Genomic DNA, 23,187 nt, shown 5'->3' with positions numbered 1-23,187 from the left:
TGTTCCTGTCTCCTCAATCCTTTCTGGTCCCTGAATAAAAAGGAGGAGATTTCTGATTTCTACACTTACCAGACTGTTGGACTGTATGATCTCCAAAGGCTTTTCTGATTCTGGTATTCTATTTTTGTGTGTGGGGGTGGGTGGGGGGGTGGGAGGGGGCAATGAGGGTTAAGTGACTTGCCCAGGGTCACACAGCTAGTAAGTGTCAAGTGTCTGAGACCGGATTTGAACTCAGGTCTTCCTGAATCCAGGACTGGTGCTTCATCCACTGCACCACCTAGCTGCCCCCTATTCTATTATTTATTATCCATGATAGTAAGAGCATATGCTTTCAACCTTTATCCACCATTCTACTACTGATTCTCTTTGGCTATCTCTATACTTCCCCAGAAATCTCTTCACCCAGGAAGGCCACTCTGCTCCTGAAATTCTCACATCAGATGTTGCCTCTGCCCCTTTTGTCTCTTTATCTGATTGGCTGTTGTTGTTGTTGTTGCTGCTGCTGCTGGTGGTCCCTCTGTTCTGGAAGAGGACCAATGACACCACAAAGGTGATATCTTTACTTGCCCAGAAGTGGATTTAAGGGAGGCAGAGCCACACAAAACAGAGCCTCACTCTCTCCTCCAGAGTCATGGAGATCCCATGCCAAGGCTGGTTCCTTCCAGACCCCCGTTTTAAGGAGGAGGCTCACCCATGTCTTCATTCCTTTCCAGATTATACTCCTGACTCTCCTGGGACTTTCTTTACAATACCTGGCATCTTTCTTTCTCCTCCCACCCCTTTCACCTCTCTTTTGCATGCTGTCTTTCTCTATTAACACATAGCCTCCTTGAGGGCAGAGAGTGCCTTTCTTTCTACTTGTTTCAGAATTCTGAGAGCTAAAAGCACTGTGCCTGGCACACAGGAAGTGCCTAATAAATGCTTCTGGACAATTTGAAGTGAAAAGAACACTATGCCTAAAGTCATTAAGACCTAAGTTGGAGTTCTAACTCTGAGAAATGGAAGCTTGATGATCCTAGTTAAATCACTTCACCCCTCTGGTACTCATTTTCCTCATCTGTCTATTGGAGATCATAATACTTGCATGACCTACCTCATGGTGAGGAAAACATTTTGTGAACCTTAAAGCATCAAAGAGGTGTGAGTTATTATATATTTCTATTTTCTATTAAAAAGATAACCAGTTTTAGAAGTCTATCAACTTCTTTTTTTATGTATTCAATGAGATACTTTATTGTCAGAAATGAATGTCATCTCTAACTTAATCATCTCCCAATACTGACTTGACATTTGTCACAATGAAAAATTAATTTTTCTGCAATAGTGTGAGCTTCCCTATTTTTTTCACTTAATATTTTATTTTTTCCTAATTACATGTAAAGATAGTTTTCGATATTCATTTTTGTAAATTTGTCTATCAACTTCTTATTATAACCATGTTATTTGTGAAAATATCTTTGGAAATAAAACAATTTAGGCCTAGGAGGACTTAACACTCCAAGTATATTATATGCCCATTTTTGGGAGGGGGAAAAAGGGAAGGGGGAGAGAGGAGAGACAGAGAGACCAAGAGAAGTACAATTTTATTTCAGAGGAGAAACAGGAGTTAAAGGGAAATAGAATTATTTTGTCTTCAAAATTTTGTCTTCCCCCTCCCCACCAGGGTAAACTATCAATGAAGAACTAGTCAATTTTTGGTGTTAGTTTTAAAATGTGTTTACATTCCAACTTAAGCCAAGATTTTGAGTGAAATATTTATTTGATCAGAAACAACCCTCCCGTTGTCAATCCAAATATACTTAAACCATTTAAAACAAAGGATTACAACGGGCATTATCTAGCTAAGAGAATGTGTGGCCAGGATTCAAGGGGCTGGCAAGGTTTTGGACTTCCAGATCTGCTACTGAGTCATTGTTGAATTTGTATAGTGGTCCCTTTTCTACAATTATACCCTTGGAAAGTAGTGGTAATGGTAGTGGTGGTAGTACTAGTACTAGTCAATTGTCATTGTAGTAGTGGGGGGGGGGTAGTGTAATACCATATGGGTATGATTATAAAATATTCAGATCATTCAGGACGGAAATATATACATACATATGTGTGTATCTATATCTATATATCTATCTATCTACACAAATGCTCAACCACAAATGAAAAAACAATGGTTATTCTATATAGATAGGAGGATGACCTGAAAATTTACAGGAATGAGATAAAAATCACCTCAATATTAGAAGGATGTTAGGCTTTTACCATTGTTAATGGAATCTAAGAATCAGCTCATGAAACAGAATTAACAAGAATTAAAAATATGAACTGGGTTCAATGGGCAGCTCTGATATAACCTCTGGATATGTTACTTAAATTCTTGGGCAAACCACTTCACTACCTTTGCCAGGAAAACACGAAAGGGTGTCACAAAGAGTCGGACATGACTGAAAACAATGGAACAAAATAAACATGAAATAATCAATTAAAAATGCAGGGAAAATTGTGTCTGTAATGCTTATTTATCACATATACTTATATTCGCACATAGAATAGAGTGGGTAGGAGATCAAACAAAAATAATAGAATACTGAAACATGAGAAAAACTGCCAATTATTCATGTGTGAATAATGTATATATAGCTATTAATGGACACATGTGCATGATTTACTGCATAGGCTGCATTGATTCAGTCCCATTATGCACAAGTGCATATCATATGCATCTAGAACATTATACCATGTGCTATGTACTTACATTGTAAATATGTGTATGTATGTGTGCGGCATACACATATAGTACATCACACACACATATCCCCCTCACCCCATGTCTCAAAGTTGAAGCTGCCTAATCTAACCAATGCACTGTCACATAGTTCCATAACAATAGTTACAGGACTCTGAGCATCTACTCAAAGGACCATACATTTTGGTGAAAAAGGGACCTTAGATACTCTATCCTCCTCCCTCCCACTAAAATTGTAATAGTTTCTATCACAGAAAAAAAAAATCTTCTTCAAATAATAAAATAGTAATGCTTTCCAGGCTATTACTTATTGATTCCCCCTTGTGAGATTTATTTCCAAGTTTCTGCTCCTTCTCACCTCATTGCCTTGTTTCCATAAATGAAAACTAAATTTTTATTCTCTTCAGGGGCCTTGATTACTGAGAAGCAAAAAGCAAAATCATGTTTACCTGGAATCAGGATCCAAGAGGCACCTCTGAATTGGAGATATTCAGCCTCAGCCTTGACCTCTCTAAAACTTTCCTCTGATGTGGCTTTAATAGGAGAGGAGCCAATAACTACCGAACACTCTCACTTCTTTTAGATACATAAACAAAGAATCTTGAATTGTTATTTAAGGAAGGTACCTTACTGATATCTAATCCATCTCACACATTTCAAAGAGTGAGGTCCATGACTGGAGGAAAGAGAGTAAGAGCAGGACACGACTGACTACTAACATCTTTTTTCCATTAGAGCAACCTGTCCTACAGATTTTGGAAAACTTAAATACTAAAAATCATCTTAGTGATACACACATTGTAATCTAGTATTTTAGAGTGGAGGACACTTGGAACTCTGCTCAAAGTTTTCCCTTTTTATATAGCCACTGAGTGCATGACACCTTTCTAGGTACTTTAATACACCATTTTGTTCTGAAATTAGTTTGCAGCAGAAAGAACACTGCATTGGTGGTCAAACTTGGTTTGACCCTGCCTCTGACAATGACTCTGTGTGTGATATTGGGCAAGGCAGTTTCCTCTCTCTGGGTCTCAGTTTTTGTTGTTCTTTTATAATTTGTAAAATGAGAGGGTTGGACCAGATTACCTCAAGGATCTCTTCTAGCTCTAGAGGCTATTGAAGTAAGTTTCTGTATTATTATTTGTTGTTTGTTGGTAAGTTTTTTGTTTTGTTTTGGTTTTTTGCGGGTTGCTGAGTCTCCCTAATTAACTCTCACTGCAAGTCCAATGGCCACTCATGGACCAGATCCCATCAATACTTGGAATGGAAACTTTTGACCTGCTGTTTTTTAACCTGAGCTGGTGCCCCCCTCCTTAAGCAGTCTTGTGGTCTCCCAATTCCTAGGGGCTATTATATTGGTGCCTGAGTTTAATATAGACATTCAATCTACTTCAAGTCCCACTACAATTCCAACTCAAATGATCTATCAGTCTCAGCCTCTCCAGCAGCAAGAATTATAGGCATGTACAATATCACACCTGGCATTACTGTCATTTCTTAAAGAATGAATATAGTTTGTACATATCTCATTTGAAGTATACATTTTCACTAATTCCAAGAAACGTAGAGTAGAAAAAAATAGCATAAGAAATTGTGGGGTTGAAGGGGGTATGGAGAAGGAAACAGAAAGTGGATCGAAGTGAGGGGAACCTTCATGGAAACTTTTGAAGGAAGGGAGAATAATAAGTCTGAGGTGGAGCATGGAGGGGGAAGAGGCTTGGCTACTGATCTCATTCATTTATTCCATTAAATGAGCACATTCCTATATTCTGCCATATAAGAAGGAGAAGATTTCAAAGTAGATAAAGAAGGTGAGAAGAGAATTCTGTGTAGAGGCAATAACTAATAAAATTACAAAGGTGGACAAGTCCATAATAACTCAGGGAAATCACGAGTAGAACTCATCATCATAATCTGCTGTCTCCTGGGGGCCATTTTATCTCCCTCCCACCTGAGAGAGTAAGCCTTTTACTCTCCTCACACTTGGGAGGGAGTGTAAGCAATTCATTTTGGCAAAGGGCCTGAGGTCTTCCTTTGTTGGAAGTAAATCCTAAGTTTTATAAACAGTACAAGGTCACCCTGTGTCCCTGTCATGGACAGCATGCAGGCATGCTGCCCCAGTCCCTGAAAGCTTGTGAACAGCCCAGGAAATGGACTCAAGCTTGAAGAATCAAAACTCAGTGGTGGAAATAGGTTTCAGGAACAAAAGCCTCAAAAGCTGGTGGAGTTTCCAAAGGTTAGTTTCCTCTGTTATAAAGCCCTGCTCAAGCCAGGCTTCAGAGTCTGAATGTTTTACGAAGAAGGAATGAGAGAAAAAAAAAATTGTCTGAGAAAAAAAAAAAAGATTTTCTAAATACCCAGTACTTCACATTCATAACAAACTATTTGATTCCTGCTTAAAAGTGGATGAGTGAAGGAAGGGGGGAGAATAACAAGAACAAGGCACATATACACTCATGTCTGTTCACCCTACTTACACACACAGCCCCCAATCTCAGCCTTTCTCTTCTTATTGGCCTCTCAAAACCTTCTTCCTTCAGGTTCTCTCTCTGTCTCTCTCTTTGTGTGTCTCTGTGTCTCTTTCTCTGTCTGTCTCTCTCTAATTTGTGCACTGGGATTTGACTAGACTTTCACAACTGGACCTCTCATTTGAAACTTGATCTTCCTTTTTTTGGGCCTCTAAGTTTATACAGTTTATTACACAAAGTGATCAGAGGCCTTGATTCTAGGTCAGAACACACTGACTGGATTAATTTAGTTATAGAGATATTCCTCTTCCTCCTCCACCTCCCACCCCAACACCCTGTCTCTTTTGCACCACTGCCCCCCCCAACCTCTTCTACAAATAAAACGAAAAAGACCTGAAAACTCAGACACCACTGTCCACCCACTCCTTCCATAAACACACACTAGTAACTGGTTCCCTAGATGGGTTTTGTTGGGTTTTTTTTAGGAACTATCCATTCCAGGTTGGAAGAAATATCAGTCTTCACACTCGCAGCATTCATCTCATTGCTGTTCTGATTGCTATTGTTCATTCATAGAGATATTCCTTAGCCTTTCCAGTGTTTTCCCTGCCTATCCCAAACCTCAATCTTATCTGCTCTGGTAAATAGTTTTTGTATGCTCCATGAGCAGCTGCAGGACTACAGTGATGCTCAAGGATGCTTCGTGTATAGAAGGAGCAATGTCCCCGTGAGATCCTTTTCCAAGCTGTATTGCCTCATATATAAATTATATTAATCAATATTTGTTGATTGATGCATTGCTGATAATTAGGTGAAGATTGCTAAGAAGTTTTGAAAACAACCTTAGGAAAAAAAGGTGCTATGGATGTCATGTCACTTAACTTTTTTCTCCCTTTTCTTGAAAATTTGCCTACGCATAATAATTTATTAGAGGCAACATGACACAATGGATACAGGAGTGGCCTTGGACACAATAAGATTGAGTTCATCACAATTCTGAAACATACTGGTTGGGACCCTGGGCAAGTAGACTGCATTCCTCGTGCTCCAGGCAACTCTCTGAGATTATGTTGCAGAGAAGGCCCCAACTTGCCCTCATTAGGGGAGATTTCTTCCCCTTGGAGTTCCTTATAACAATGAAGTCCAGGTTTTATTGCTATCCTTTCATATGATACAGCTATTTCTGGATTTTAAAAAAAAAAGCCTACTGGATCAAAAAATTAGAACATAACAATATTTAAAGGGGCCTTAAAATGATGCAACAGACTTAATACAACACATATTGGAAACAATGGATTAAAAAACAATTTGTAGGGGGCAGCTAGATGGTGCAGCGGTTAAAGCACTGGCCCTGGATTCAAGAGTACCTGAGTTCAAATCCGGCCTCAGACACTTGACACTTACTAGCTGTGTGACCCTGGGCAGTCACTTAACCCCATTGCCTGCAAAAACAAAACAAAAACAAACAAACAAACAAACAAACAAAAACAGTTTGTAGGGGGCAGCTAGGTAGCACAGTGGATAATGCACCATTCCTAGATTCAGGAGGATCTGAGTTCAAAGCTGGCCTCAGGTATTTGACACTTAGTAGCTGTGAACCCTGGGCAAGTCACTTAACCCCAATTGCCTCACCCAAAATAAATAAATAAATAAATAAATTGAACAAATGAATGAAATGACTAGATGGGGTAAATGAATGATAGACAGATAGACAGACAGAACAGATAGATATGATAGATTAGATAGATAGATGAGATAATAGATAGATTAGAGCAGTGTGTATTGGCCAGCCAACTTTTTTTGTCCTACATGGTGGCAGCTGGGTTCCTTGATAAAATTATTCTAGCCTCTAACAGTCAGGTGACAAAAGGAATTGAGACCAAGCCTTCTTATAGGGCAAGCAATCGCTGAGATCAAATAATCATCTCACAACCTCAGAACCATTTCATGTAGCACTGCTTTCTTTCCTTTAGTAAGTGATTCAACAGACATTCATAAAAGTTCCCCAGTGTATTGAGCGCACTATAGCATAATCTTGTAATGAAGCCCAAATGGTCCTTTACCCACAAAACTTTTGTATTTATCATTCTAGGCAGTAGTTGTAGTGTCTGTTATTGGAAGGCATCTTAGAATATAAACTGTTAGAATATAGAACACAAACAGAATATCAACTAGAGATTGCTGGAATTTAAAGGAATCTAAGGAACCATAATGAAAAATGTTGAAAACTGACTTAGTCCTCTTAAAAAAAAATGTAGGAAAGTAGAGCCAAAAGAGATGGAGTGAATTGCTATGGGTCACATAGTAAGTTTAGAGGCAGAGATTGAACAGGAATCCAGGTCAGCCTAACAAAGATTGTAGCTGGAATGAAATGAGAAAATGTTAGTTAAACTATGGAGGTGGGAGAGTTGGAAGGGCAAAGTGCAAAACACATGTAAGCACTATCAATAGGTCACTTTGGATTAGACTAAAATCATTCAATCAATCAATCAATCAAATGACCTACAAGCATTAAGTGCCTACTAGAAAGTTATAGGGGTGGTTAGATGTACAGTGAATAGAGTATTGGACCTGGAGTCAGGAAGACTCATCATCCTGAGTTCAAATGTGACCTCAGATATTTACTAGCTGTGTGAACCTGAGCACTTAACACTATTTGCTTTAGGTTTCTTCATCTGTGCAATGAGCTGAAGAAGGAAATGGTAAACCACTCTAGTATCTCTACCAAGAAAATCTTGAATGGGGTGTCACGAAGAATAGGACACAACTGAAAAAAAAAAAAAAAACCTGAACAGCAAACAACAGTAAGAGGTGCTTTAAAAATTGAAATTAAATGAAAGATTCAAATGCAATGACTGGGTGCACAAAGCAAAAGTAAATAACTGGTTATATCTGAAATATGAATATTCATAGAGACTATCCCACAGATAATAAGGAGGCTTTTTGAGGGGTCACACACTTTCAGACCCCTTGAATAGCGAAGGTGAAGTTATTCTGTCCATTACTAAAAGGCAGAAGACTCTGAGGTCAAGACATGGTTGAATGTTGAAATTTATCATGGGTTATCCCCACCACTTGGTTTTCTCATTTCCAGAGGATGTATGTGTTCACTTGGGATTAAATGATGAGCATCCCTACTTTGTGACAATTACAAGTTTAGAGAGAGTAAAGAGAAGAAGAAATCAATATAGTGACCTAGCTCTGTTAAGCAATGGGAATATTGGGAATTGCCCCCAGCGTGTATAAAAGACCACTTAGGTTCCTGTCCTTCCATTCATTTCCTGGTCTGACCTTTAGAGGTTACAAACCAGAGTGGGGAGGAAAACCATTTGTTAGGGAGGGGGGAGAAATTGAGAGGGGAGTGGGGGGAAAACTGAATTGAGAGCTTTACCTCTGCTCAGCCGGGCTGTAGGTCTCCCCTCTCTCACAGCTGCTGATGGTGATTGGGGTCAAAGTTGTAGAAGGAACGCGAGGGCCACCCCAGAGATGGCAACCAGTGGTGAGCTGAAACTTACAAGGACAGCGTGGCTGTGGTAGAAGGGGTGGCTGAGGTCATGGATCACTGGGATAATCAGGGGGTTGCTCCTGCAGCTTAGAACATGGACACCTGTGGGGGGTGGGGGTGGGTGGTGAACAGAGAGATGGAGGGAGGACAATCATTAGTCAATGTTTTCACACACTTCCCAAAGGCCCTTTCCAAAGCATCCAGACCCTTTTAATGTCATTACACAAAAGCCCCATTGTGCAGTTGATAGGGATTTCAAATTTGATTGAAAAGTGTTTTTTTGTTTTTTGGGGGGCTGTTGTTTTGGTCTGAGGTTTTTGTGCATTTAAAAAAACAAAACACTTCTCCAATTTCCTTCCATTCTCACTCCCTAGTCTCATGGCTTTCTCTTTCCTCCTACCCTTTACTCACCTACATCCAGCTTCTCTTCTCCTACCCATACCACACCATCAGTATTCACCACAGTCATTTAGTTCTCCTTCACCTCCTTTGCTTTGCGTTCATGCCCTCCTAATACCATTCATCATATGGTCCGATTCTTTTCCACCCATACTCAAATAAGATAAAGGGCTTTGTTACCCTGGCCTTGTTTACATGTTTCACTTTCTCCCCTTCCCAATCAACCTGGTTATGTGACCTAAACTACCATTGTGTTTGCCACAGCAAACCCTGGTGATCAGAGTGTGATGGGGGGAAGCATGGAAGGGGGACACATGAGCAGGCAGCACTTTTTGAGGCCTCAATGAAAAAGACTGAACTCATCAACCAAACAAGATACTCGACAACTATAACAGAGATCCCATTCACAGGTTTAGCTGCATCAAAGACAACTAATGTTCCAGACATCTTTGCCTAGAACCAAAGGACAACAACATAAAAAAAAAATGTACTTCCCCCCACCAAGATAGAGATCCCTATGAATTGACAGGCACATGGTAGTTTTCTTTCTCTTTTCTATTTATTATTTTCTCTCTTACCATTTAGGGGGCAAAATTCCTCCCTTCTTATTTGGCTTCTACCTGACCCTGAAACGACCTCCTTGTCTGCCTCCCTCCCACAGGCCTTTTGAAATGAGCTCTCTGTGGAATGATGCCGGTTCCCGCTTTGAAGCAGGGGCTGCCAGAGCAGCGTCTGCCTGGAATTCCAAACACTTTGGAATTGCAAGGCTGAAAGTCATCCATTTCCCCAATCCCCTGATTACCTCTCTACTGAGCTTGCCAGAAAGGCTAGAGGCTGAGGAGAGGTTGGAAGGTGGGGGGTGGGGCAGTGTAAGGCCAACAGGGTGGTGATATCAATTCACCTCCGGCTAGGCAAATACTCAAGGGGCCTTGCAGTCAACACTAGGCCTAATTGGGCCCCTTGGTAGAGAAGTACAGCTTCTCAGGAACTATAGCAAGTCTTCCCAAAGGTAGCCAACTAGGGACAATCAAAGAGATGATATGTGTGTCTCAATCTGTGTGTGCCGTAGGATAGGAAATTTCATCTACTCTTCTATTTTTATCATTGCTTTCTCTATGATGATTCTGGTCAATCATTCCTATTGATTCAGCACCTGATGCATAAATGCCCTAAGGTGGTATATTGGAAAGAGAGAAGGACAAAGTTGCTATCCCCAAGTAGGTTTACAGAGCCTGTGTGATATGGAGGAAAATCTTGGACTGGGGAGTTAGAAGAAATGAGCTCTAGGTCTTGACTCAGCCATGAACTAGCTATTTGGGTCAACCAAGATATTTCTCCTCTCTGGACCTCAGGTTCTTCTTTTTTAAAAATGGGAAATGGACTAGATAATCTCTAAGATTCCTTTCTGGTTCTATTATTAATTAATATGAATTTAATTATGCACACATATATACAATAGTTAAAGTGAATTCTACAAAGAAAATTAAGTTTTTCTATAGTTGTATATGTCTATGTATCTGTATCCATACACACATACATTTATGTATGTATCTACACATATGTTTGTGTTTGTATGTGTATATCATACCCAGATCATGAATTTGTTCTTTCGTGTCAAACAGCTGAACACTGATTGTTTCCTGTTTCTGGTCCAAATAATTTGTCCCATCAGTCACCAGATGAACAATAACTGCTGCTGCTACCATTGGCCTGGGAAAAGTAAGCCTATGAGAGAAGATGAATGATATTAAAGTTGTTTGCCAAGACTTTAAGGGGAGGGATTAGGTGGGGAGGGAGAAACAGAAAGCGAAAAAGGGCTGGACAGGATTAGAAAATGTTTCATCTTCAAAAGTTTCAAAGAAGCCTCATATTCACATGGGTGCAGTATCTCCTCTTACATGGATACCCTTAATGTAACTGGTAGATCAGTATATAAGAATATGGAGGTCAGATGACCCACTAGAAACATGTTGATAGTTTTAAAGAATTTTGATCCCAGTCTCTTACCCTGAGCCAGAAAGTGGTCCTGGGACCATATAGAATATTGGTAATTGATTGTGCAAGGATACCATGCATGTTGGGACAACCTCTTCACTCAAGTCCACCACTTGGTTCGACACACCTAGAAAAAGAAAAGATGTTTTTGGAAATAAATCATATGTATATTTCTGTATGCTCCATAAGCCACAAAAGGAAAAAAGGTATATATGCATGGCACATATATGTGCATGAATGAAACTGTGTGAAGGAATACATATATAGCTTAACCCTCAGTTGTTGTATCAACACTTCTTCCAGCTCAGAGCAATGCCCAGAGGAACCAGAGATGTAGTAATTTTTATTGTAGTTGTTTATTTGGATTGGTCAGTAATCAAAGGGTTCATTTTGAGACTGGTTAGGGTTTTTGAAAATGCTAAATTTCTTTCTGAATGGGTTAAACAATCTCTTACCATTATCCAAGGCAGATTAAAAAAATTATAATAAAACTTTAAATAACAATGAAAAGAAAAGGTATGAATGGACATATAATTAATTTTTACAATATATGTATAAGGCTGTCCCAAAAATTTTGATGCCATTTTAAGCAGACTTTTAGAATATGCTATATAGTGTGTCAACACATATACTAGTAGACACACACACACACATACACACACATTTCAACATATCAAAGATCTGTTATTTTGTGTTTTTGGCTATTTTCCTCTACTGACACAATTCCAAACCCTCCATGCCTTAGAAGGAGGTCTTAACATGACTGCTATGGCTATGAAATTCATTACCCCATAACCATCCGACGATGAAGCTATGTAAGCTCAGCCAGGCTGGTTTCTCTCAGATGATGTCACACTTTCAACTTTTCTAGCCTGGTGGAAGGATGTAGTGATGGTGGTAGAGACAGTGTGTGGGGCAGCAATGGTGACAGCAGCAGTATCAGGTAGCATCGGGGGTGGTGATGGTATTGCTGCTGGTGGTACGGGTAGTTGTCATCATCATCATCTCATAGTAATAGAGAGGTTCATGACTAAAAGGTTTTCCATTAGATGACAGATATTTTTGGCCATAGTACTTCATGACAGTGGTTATCTAAGGCATATTGGAGTTCTGTTATCAAGTGGAGTGAGGATCTACATGAAAAAATTGTATATCCTTGAAGTAATGAGGGTTTCATCATGTATTTGTAGACATATGTATGCCTTACATACATATATATTCACACATTTATACACCTTAAATAAATTCTATTAAAATCCTGAAAGAGCCTTAGATCTTTTGTATTTGGCAAAAGCTCTCTTGTTCTTGACAGTCCTGTGCCTTATAATCAATCAACTGACAAGCATTTAATTAATAACCAACAACCACTTAATTATTGATGACACTTCATAAGCTCAGGTGTTCCAGGTACTGTGATGGATCCTTAGAAACCAAAGATAAAAAAGAAATGGCGCTCATCCTCTGGGAACATCCACAAGCCTTTAACTTGCAAGTGCTTCACTTACAGATTTAAATTCATGCCCAATTTCATATTATTTATTCAGAATAATGGTCACTTGTGTCTCCACCCACAGAAAACATAAATATATTCCAATTTCCCACAATTCCTAGTGAAAGTCTAACTGCTGTACAAAGTCAATCATGTTTTCAGAAGTTCCTGCTTTGATCACTCATCCTTTCCCTGCTTCCATAAGCCAAGCAAAAAATGTCAGCTTTTACCTTGATCTCTCTTCATTTGCATTGTTTAAATACTAACAATGCATTTGTAAATAAGGCAATATAATAAGCCATTAAATTTGGGATAAAACCACTGCTTTGCATTGGCAATGTGTCATTACTATAGCATTAATTACTGTAGTAATAAAAGTAGAGATTAAAAATGATAGAATTATGTCCAATAGTTTTGAGCAATGTAAATGGATTTTAAAGTATTACTACAAAACCAAAAATGTTGCTGAAGTTCAAGGGCAGATTGGGGTGGTCCAATGATAGAATGTCAGGCCTGGAGTCAGAAGACCTAAGTCCAAATCTGGCCTCAGACACTTACTAGCTGTGTGACCCTGGACAAGTCACTTAACCCTCTTTGCCTCAGTTTCCCTATCTATAAAATGGACCTGGAGTAAGGAAATGCAAATCACTCCATGTATCTCTGCCAAGAAAACCCCCAAAAGGGGTCACGAAGGGTCAGAAGTGGCCAAAAGGACTGAACAACAACAAATACAAAGCTGTAAGTACAAAAAACATTGGAAATATCCATTTTAAATGGATTCATTAAATCATTTCAAGGATATCAGCTATTGGATGGAGGTCTAGAACCCTGTAAACAATGCTGAACTTAAGAGTTAGAAGATCTAGATTCATATCCTGACTTTGTCACTTATTAATTATGTGATGTTAGGCAAATCATAGAACCTCTCTGGGCTTCAGTTTCCTCACATCAGAAACAGGGACTGTGGACTCATTGATCTCTAAAGTTCCTTCTAGCACCACTGTTATATGATTTAGTGATACATGATAAATATGAGATTGGAGAGAAAAATACATACACACGCGCTTGTGTGTGCCCCCCCAATAAACCCCCCCACACACACACACACAGTAGTTCCCAATGTATCTTTTCTCAAAGGTTCACTGAAACTGCTAGAATGGAAAGTGAATAAGCATTTATTAAGTACCTACAATTTTCCAGGCACTATGCTAAGCATGTTGAAAATCTCTTTGATGCTCACAGTGATTCTGAAAGGTATTATTACTATTATTATACCTACTTTACAGCTGAGGAAATTGAGTCTACAGATGGTAAAGATTTGCTGTAGTTTAGCCCTTCTAATATTAAAGCTTTCCTTACACATTAAATGCTTATTGGTTACTGGTGTGTACAGTAGTCCATTTTACTACCAAGTATCCTTCAAGTATATATTGCTGTATGTGAACTCCCACAGAGAGTAGTTGTTTTTACACAGTAAATTCCTTCATTATTCAACACAATTATTATATACTTACTATAAGCAAGAAGGCATAATGCTGGAAATGACTAATGAAGGAGCGCACATGGTGAGTCAGTCATTGAGGAGGATTCGCTATCTCTTCTGGCCTCCTTTGTAAACATCCACTTCATTTCAGTTAGGCAAGGAACAAAATCCACAAAGAATAGAAAACAGAAGCAGAAAAACTGTAACCTGCCCTCAGAAGCATACATTTAATGGGGGAGGACAACACATAAAGTGAGATGAAAGGGAAAGTGGGTTGGGCTAGAAGGTACCTGGTCCAGGGAGAGTGGAATGAGAAAAAGCCTGTGGAGATGAAAGGGGCAATGCTCCCAGAGAACATGAAAGACATCATTGGCCTGGAGCTCCTCCTTAAATAGGAGGTTCTGAGATGTACCAGCAGCAGAAAAGTGAGGCCTCAGAGGTGGAGAGTACTTCTTAATTTGAGAAATAGTCCAGGGATGGAGTGAGCCTCCAGGGTGAAGAGGTTTCTATGACTCCATAGAGAAAGTCTTGTGAAGATGAGACAGCTCTACAGCCTGAGAGGGATTTCAGTGTTTTTTCTTAAGCCTCCAAAATGAATCTAAGTGCACAGGTACAAAAGCTATTCCCCCCCAGGAGGATTTTTTCTCCACAGGGGGCACAAATATATAGCCCAACTTGCATCAATAATAGGCTAATTTGAGAAGTTAGTACAATACCGAGCCATGTCTTTCCATATTAGCTCAGCAAGGATGGCAAGACAGCTGAGCTTTGATGGTGACACAGCAGCTGCTGAGCCCATACCTCTAGGAGGGCAACCAGTCTCTCTGCCATGCTGGGCTACCAGTAGCCAGCATAAAAGCAGGGAGAAGGCATACTTCTACTACCTATGTTAGAGACCAGCCTTCTGGTGATACCATGTGTGCATAAAGTTATATAGTGTTAGATGAAGGATAGGAGTCTGGTCAGATTTCGTAGAAAAGCAGGGAAACTGAGAGGGAGGTCTGTATATTATTCCTGGGTGGCCTTTTACTGCGTATCTCTTTGCCCTCTGCTATTTGCATGGCCTGGGAGAGCCTGCTTGGCCATGTTACTGAGCCGCGCCAAGGCACAGAAAACACCAAAGGCCTTTTGGTGATGATTTGTGTAACAAGGTCAGAGACAACTCCATCCTTGACAGCATTTCCAAGTCTTTCCCTCTTCCCCAGAGCCTGTCAATGTCAGAGGCAGGGGTACCCTGATGTACAGCTTAGAATTAAAAAAAAAAATGTTTCCTCTTTTAAACCTTGAATAAAAAGAGACATTTTAAACAATGCCAGGGCACTGCAAAGACAAACCCAGAGACATTCTTCAAAGGATCCCCCGGAGAAAATGGAACGCAGTGTGTTGCCAGTCTGCAGGTAAAACTGTAGCAAAGAAAAAGGCTTGAGGGACCAGCCATCTGATTGGCTAGAAGTGAGGTAATGGTTTCAGTCATTCAGCCCTCTAAAGGCCTTGTGCAAAGGAATCTATGGGCAAAACATAACCAGCTTTAATGGGCTGGAAGACGTTTTTGAATTTATTTATTTTTCTAAAAAACAACTGGGCCCAAGCTTCCCTGAGACTTGCCAATGGGTAGTGTTACATTTTACAACAGTATAAGACTTTACATAAACTATCTCTGGCATTTGAAATACAGTCCAGCAATTCGACATGTAATCATTATCAGAATTCTTCCTCCTCATGTATTAAGCCGCCTTAGTTTTCAGCGGAGCATTGTTGAGGACACCACCGTAGTCAGGGGGAATTATCTGTCCAACATCTAACATCTTCACGGTTACAGAACTCCCCGACATTGAACAAAGGCCTCTTATTGCTTTAATACGGTTAGCCCTTATCTTCCTCAGTCTATCAGCACAGGACGCAGCTTTAGAGAGACACACCGCCCAATATTTTCTCTTTTGTTGTTTTGTTTAAGTTTTGTTTTGGTTTCAGCCTGACTAGGATTATAATCAGAGACGATCAACTCAGATCAAAGAGTAGAAACCAATCCAGTTGACATCTTTGCCCAAATTCCTGACCAATTTCAAACACATCTCTGGAGTGAGAGTTCCATGTAAATGTCCCTCCAGTGAGTGAAGGATATAGGACCCTATTTTCCAGGTATATTTACATGCATCCCTGTACATCTCTCATCTGGGAATGGTGGAATAAGCCCACAAATGAAATTGAATTGTAGTTATGTTTTTTCAGGCCATCTGAAGAATACCTTCCAGAGGAAAATTTTATGATCTTTGACTTTTCATCTAGCTGTATTTCAATTAGAGATGGAAGGGAATTTATATAGTGCATACCATATACCAGACAGTGTATTAAGTACCTTTACAAATATCAAACAATTTGATCTTCATAACAACCCTGGAAGGCTATTATTAGCCACATTTTACAGTCGAAGAAACTGAGGCAGGTAGAAGTTAAGTTACTTGCCCAAGGTCATGCTGCTATTAATTATATGAGGATGGATTTGAACCCAGGTCTTCCTCACTCCAGACCAACCACTTTACCCACTTTTCCATTAGCAGCCTCTATCAGGAATTATGAACTGGCACCTGATTTTAGCTACTCATCTGCGGCTCTGAGAATTAAAGAGGGATAAAAACTTAAAGCTGGAAGTGACTTTAGAGAACATCTAATTTAATAGCCTTTACTTGATTTCCTCCTGTGACCTAAACTCACTGTCAATCAAGGCAGCCCCATTCCATTGGAGGGTAACTCTTTGGTTCAAATTTGTTCCTTACATCGAGTTGAAATCTAGATTCTTTCAAAGCTAAGCTCAAGCACCACTTCCTACATGGGGTTCTTCTTGATCCTCTAGCAACTAATGCCTTCTCCCTCCAAAGAATCATCTTCAACTTACTTTATATATAGTTTTCTATACATTGTTGCCCCTGATAAAATGTAAGTTCTTTGTGGGCAGGCAATGTTTCATTTTTTAATCTTTGTATGGCCAGCAACTAGCATAGTATTTAGCAAATAGTAGGCACTTAACAAATACTTATAGATGGATTGGAATTCTTCCATATTAATTTCTCCCCAATGGTCTTCATTATGCCCTCTAGAATCACTTAAAATTCATTTGTTCCCTTTCTCAAAAGACAGCCCTTCAAAAAAGACAGTAAATCTCCCCTACTTCCTACCCCACTTGCCCTTCCATCAATCTTGTTTTCTCAAATCTGAACACCCCTGGTTACTTTGACCAATCCTAACCTAATTTTCATCATCCTGGCCACCATTTGTTTTTCATTCTCTTTTTCCTTTTCTGTTGGACCACCTAGCTAGTCCAATTTGGAATTTCAAGAAACAGAAATACAACTTGATACTCTATTACTACTAGGTTTACAATTAGCATACAAGCTACCTGGGAAAAGGGGGGAGGGGAGGGAGACAGAGAAACAGAGTGACAGAGAAAGACAGAAACAGAGAGACAGAGAAAAAGACACAGAGGGTACAAGATGTATTAATCCACTTCATCACAGACATTTTTCAATATTTGGTCCAGTCCTGAGAAATGAATCATCACACTGATAGTTCTAGGAACTAACCCTGCCCAGAACTGAAGGCTGATTCTGAGTAGCATGTGGCAATTCTAGAACCATTTTCTATGTAAGATGACAAAAAGCTAGAAATTTTTTCAAATGTAGCAGTTCAGGAGAAGCTGACCCCAGGTACCTTTGAATATACTAATCATGAGTAAGCCAGATAAGAATGAACACAGGTTGGTAAAAATTCCTTTGGTGTCGGGGGATGTACTTATCAGTCATTCTAGTTATTTTTGCCTACATATTTCCCCTTCTTCCTCAGTGGGAAGAGGTCTAATTAACCAGCTTGCATTATTATTCCAATTTAAAAAAAGTGTGCTCTGTGTGTGGGTCTTGTGTGTTTCTCTCTCTGTGTCTGTCTGTTTCTCTGTCTCTCTGTCTCTGTATCTCTGTCTGTCTCTGTGTCTCTGTCTCTGTCTCTGTCTGTCTCTCTCTAGACCTGTAGTTTAATCAATGTAAGGAACTTCCAACATGGAAGCCCTCTCTAACAATATGAATTGATCACTTAAAATCTTAGAGAATTACTAGGAGTACTGAGAAGTACTTTGGCTGTGGTTATACAGCTTGTAAAAGTGGTCAGAGGTAGTACCCTAATCCTTCTGTATGCTAAGGTTACCCTTCTATCATCTATGCCAAACTGCCTTTTAAGACTGCTCCTAATTCCTTCTTAATCCCCTGGGTCACAGTGCACAAGGTAAATTATTTTTACCACTGAGATCACCCACCAGTGAACATGCTGGAGTTGATTAGGCTCAGTCCCTGCTCATCCTTGTCCCTTCATATATATCTGAGGTGATTGCATAGCTTCCTGTTCAGTATCCCCAATTCCCCTGACTCTTTTTTGGATTAGAGCAATAATCTGTTTAGGCCTTTTCACTGTTTCCCCACTATGTCTTTATCCAGCAAGGTTGTTTAATAAAATGGTCCTCACTGGATTACCAGCTCAAAAACGTTACAATCTTATGTAAATATCAGTACCAGAGTCAGTGTAGGGCAGTGAGGAGAGCGATGGGGATAGTATTGGGTAAAAGAGGCTTAAGTCTTGGCTCTGTCTCTCCCTAGAGAAAACCAAAGAACCTCTCTGAGCCTCGGCTTCCTGATTTACAAGGTAGGCATATGGATAAGTGCCTTGTCTGTCTCTTAAGCTTATGCTGAAAGTTATGTGTTGGCACATTTGCATGCTTGCTGTGAAGAAAGCAGCCTGTAAAATTCAAAACACTGAATAAATATTTGTTATCATCAGCCAGTAAGAAAGATTGTTCCACACAAATATACAGTAGGATTATTGTTGTTGTCTTTTCTCTTACTGGTTTTCATTGGGAACGGGTTGATAAGAAGCTACTTCACTGAGGGACAAAGGAAAAACGCATTGTAATTAAAGACAGAGGATCTGGGTTTGAATCTAAACTTCATCATTATGTGACCCTGGGCAAGTCATTTCACTTCTGTCCACTTCGGTCTCCTTATTTGTAAAACGAAGCCTTTGGAGAAGATGCATCCCAAGGCTCCCTCTAGTTTGAGCCCTATGATTCCATGATCAGTTTCAGAGAAAGTTCTTCTGAGTCCATTTTGTATAATGATGGGGAAAGCAAGAGTCTAGATTCCCAGTCCCAAATGTACTACTAACCAGCGAGTCACTTCCTTAGGCAAAAGCCACTTTATGTACTTAGATTGTGCTTTCCTCATCTCTAAAAGGAGGGGTTTGGCCTAGATAATCTCTAGCATCACTTTCAGCCCTCAAATTCTATGATTCAATGACCGACCTGATGTCAAAGCCATCGTAAGGGCTGATGAAGAGAATTGCCTGTATTATATTTGGGCTCAAAAATTAAATGCTCAAGGAAAAAAAAAGTGGGGGCAAGGGGATAGGTATGTGTCCCATTTGCCTCCCTGTCAGCTCAGCAACTTCTGGATCAAATTTTCTCAGTTTTACAAGGTCGGAGGTTGGTTTTACAGCTGCCCATCCTTGCCAAGACAACCCAAAGAACAAGAAAAACAATCCTGGCTCATCATCACCATTAATAAAAGGGGTGTGTGTGTGCGCATGCGCACACACGCACGCATACTCGCATGCATACAACCATGCACTTATGCTTCTCTTTAGTTCAGGATTCAAGACAGTTCAGGAGGGTGGTCAGAATCTCTCTCTGCTAAGAGATCCTTCTACGGAGAAAGTTCTCGTGAAAAGTCTTGTTTGTCTTCAGTCCACTAACCAGATAGGGCAGGGGGACATGACTGGATTCCTCTAGTATAACAGGGACATTTGTCCACTGGGTAAGTGACCAGTTATGGCAGCTTGTACCAAATTCCATCCTCAAAGGCTGCTTTCAATTAGAGGAGTTAACGATGTCTTGCTTTCAAAGTTTTTTTTTTTTTTAATCCAGTTTATCTTCCACCCACACACGTTGTACACAAAGGCAGAAAGACAGAGAGAACAAGAGGAGAAGGAGCTGTGGTATTTTCCCACATGAGGGAATGCCATGCGGTTTCTATTGAGTTCCCCTTTGACAGATTTATGCCGTTCTTTGTCAATCACAGGAGGGGGGAAGTGCTCACCAAACCTCCAGCCCATCCTCTCCAATTTCCTCTTTCTACCCAAAGGGACCTGGGAATGTGCCACAGAGAAAGAAAGGGAAAAAAAAAAAGACAGAAAGGAGGGAAACACACGCACTCACATACATACACATACACACACGAATCAGGGTTTCCCAATGTGTCTCCTTAGGCCAAATGTTAGCCTCAGTTACGAAGACGCAGCTCCAATTGACTTCACTGGGAATTGAACAGGCGTAAATGGGGCAGGACTTGGCCCCTTTCACTTAACCCCAGTGGACCTTCAAACACCAGACAGCTCCTGAGTGGATAGTGGACTTAGAAAATGCTCTATTTGGGGTGGAGTGCAAAAACTAAAATGATGAGAAAAAAAGGAAGGCTAGCCTCTGCTTCCTCCTCCTCTCCTCCCATTCAAGCCCAGTGTAGGAACTGCTGACTTCCTAAATGGGAAGACCAGAGTAGTAACCACATGGGAATCCTAAAAGGAGTGGATAATCCAGTAGAAATGGTGCTAGCTGTACAGAAGAGACCTGGACTTTAATCCAATTCAGTGTATGTATAACTCACAGAAGCTCAGGAATTGGAAGAGACTTCACAACTCAACATCTAGTTTCAACTCAGACCAGAACAGTTACCCCACCACTCCATCAATCTACAAGTAGGCACAGGAAATACAAAAGGAAAAATGAGACAATTCTTGCCTTTTAGGAACAGATATTTTATTGAGGGAGGAGGGGGCAGCTAGGTGGCAAAGTGGTTAGAGCACTGGGCCTGGAATCAACAAAGAGTATGTACTATGTGCCAGGTATTATGTTAAGTGCTAGGGATATAGAAACAACCACCACCACCTTCAAGAGGCTTTCTAATTCCTCCCTCATTTACTTTGTACTTATTTGGTATAAACCTACATTTACTTAACTGTGGAGAAGCAAGTGTGGCTGGCACAGCAGAGAGAGAGCCCGTTTAAATTCAGGAAAATCTAAATTTAGGTGCTACCTCTGACATGCACTGACCTCACAACACAGTCTTCTTGGCAAATCTAGAAACTAGTAGTTCTCAAAACTTTTTTGGTGTCATGATACCTTTTCCATTCTTTAAATTATTAGAGAGAGTACCCATCTCCCAAACAGCTTTTAAAAAATGCAGATTATAGCTATCAATATTGATTATATTAGAAATTAAAACATTTTCTTATTATAAAAATAGTTTTTACCCTGGGCTTGCTGAAAGGGGTCTCTGGGACCTATAGAGGTGCCCAACTACACTTCTAGAACCATTGCTCTAAGTTTTAAGTAGCTTTAAGACCTACCTTACTGGAGGGAATATGCTCACCTAGAAGGTCCCTAAGTGTCCAACCCCTACTTATACAGTAATCCCTCTCCTCCCTCAATTATTCAGACATGTCTGACTCTTCATAACCCCATCTCTCAACTCTGGGCACTTTCACTCACTACTCCCCTATGCCTGGAATGCTCTCTCCCCTGGCTTCCTTGGCTGTCTTCATGTCTCAGCTAAAAGTTCCATCTTTTAGAAGAAGCCTTTCCTGATTCCCTCTTAATGCTAGTGCCTTCCCTGGTCAAGGATATATTTCCAATTTTTCTTGTTTATAGGTCATTTATACATAATCCTTTGCATGTTGTCCATTCCCCTCCATTAAGACTGTGAACTCGATGAGAAAAGGGATTGTCTTTTACCTCTCTTTGTATCTCCAGTGCTTAGCAAAGTATTCAGCACATAGTGGGAGCTTAAAAAAATTATTTTGATGGACTCTTGCTTGGCAATTGATTGTTACTGTTTTTTCTCAAATTGAAATGTCAGGCCAAAATTTGTCAAGAACTTCCACCCACTCCTGCCTCCTAGAGCTAATTTGAACTAGGATTTTACTTTACCCCCGCCCCCTACCATTCCCTTTGAATTACTCCTAGCCACCTACCACCAGATAATATTTTCCAGCCTAGCTCTCCCCCTTCTCTATAGCTTACAAGCCTAGAATGTGTCTCCATTTTATTCTAAGTATCAACTCCCTCCCTTTCCAGACCCCACATTAAACTGGCAGAGGAAAAAAAAAAACACAGACTACAAAGAGTTAATGGATTAACACTGGCCTCAAACTCTACTTTACAGACTTAACTACTACAAAAAGCTAGTCCTGTTGTTTACAAACCATTAGAAACAATTATCACCTTCCTGGACAGGGCCTCCGGGAGTAGTTTACAACTTAGATGCAAGTCTCAAAGAGATAAAAAGAATCCATTCTTTCAACTTTCAGATTTATTGTTTGACAGAATGTTGGTCAGACAGTCAGCCCGCAACTGTTGCAGGAGTAGGGCACAGAGAGTACGGTGACTTTTTCTTCTATCAGTCACTGATATCTGAAGACCTTCAGGGTTTTGACATGACCTGTACTTTCAGATTAGATAATTTTTCATCTAATCCACCATCCCACCACAATTTGGGGTTTCTGTAATGAAGCTATTAGCATTTGGAATCAAAGAATCATAGATTTAAACACTATCCAGTCCAATTCCATTCATTTTACAGATGAAGAAACGGCGAGTCAAGAAGAGAATTTACTAGCCCCTGATCCCACAGAGAGGATTCGAAAGTCAAATGATTTCAGTCAGTGATCTCTCTGAATCGTACTAGGCTAGCTGTCAGTCAATATACCCAATACAAATACAATACAAAACACCTGAAATGATTCATTCCCAATAAGAAGATAAACTATGGATTCTAAACTTCTGGGGGAAAAACAAACTCACAAGTAGCAGTAACAGGAATAGTAGTAGTAACAAAACAGTAACACCTACAGTATTAGTAATAATAGCAACTGTAGAGCAGCTGACTAATATCCTCCCTCCCCCAAAATGTAATGTAGAATTGGAATTCAAACCTCAGCTCTGCCACTTAGTACCTGCATGATTTCGGTCAAGTCACTTATCCTCTCTGAGACTCAGTTTCCCCATCTGTAAAATGAGGGGTT

General features: G+C 40.0%; 1 protein-coding gene across 1 annotated transcript in view; it reads right to left on the bottom strand.

Moving 5' to 3' along the window:
* Window positions 1-23,187, bottom strand: part of PAPPA (pappalysin 1) — a 290,144-nt gene that overhangs the window by 78,679 nt on the left and 188,278 nt on the right. Inside the window, 7 exon segments of the mRNA XM_043980172.1 lie at window positions 8,597-8,652; window positions 8,654-8,674; window positions 8,676-8,812; window positions 10,698-10,818; window positions 10,820-10,834; window positions 11,117-11,134; window positions 11,136-11,231. Of these exon segments, the coding sequence (XP_043836107.1) occupies window positions 8,597-8,652; window positions 8,654-8,674; window positions 8,676-8,812; window positions 10,698-10,818; window positions 10,820-10,834; window positions 11,117-11,134; window positions 11,136-11,231 (464 nt within the window).

Source organism: Dromiciops gliroides, chromosome 2, assembly GCF_019393635.1.
Source record: "Dromiciops gliroides isolate mDroGli1 chromosome 2, mDroGli1.pri, whole genome shotgun sequence".
NCBI lineage: Eukaryota > Metazoa > Chordata > Mammalia > Microbiotheria > Microbiotheriidae > Dromiciops > Dromiciops gliroides.
This window is presented reverse-complemented; position numbering and strand designations above follow the sequence as displayed.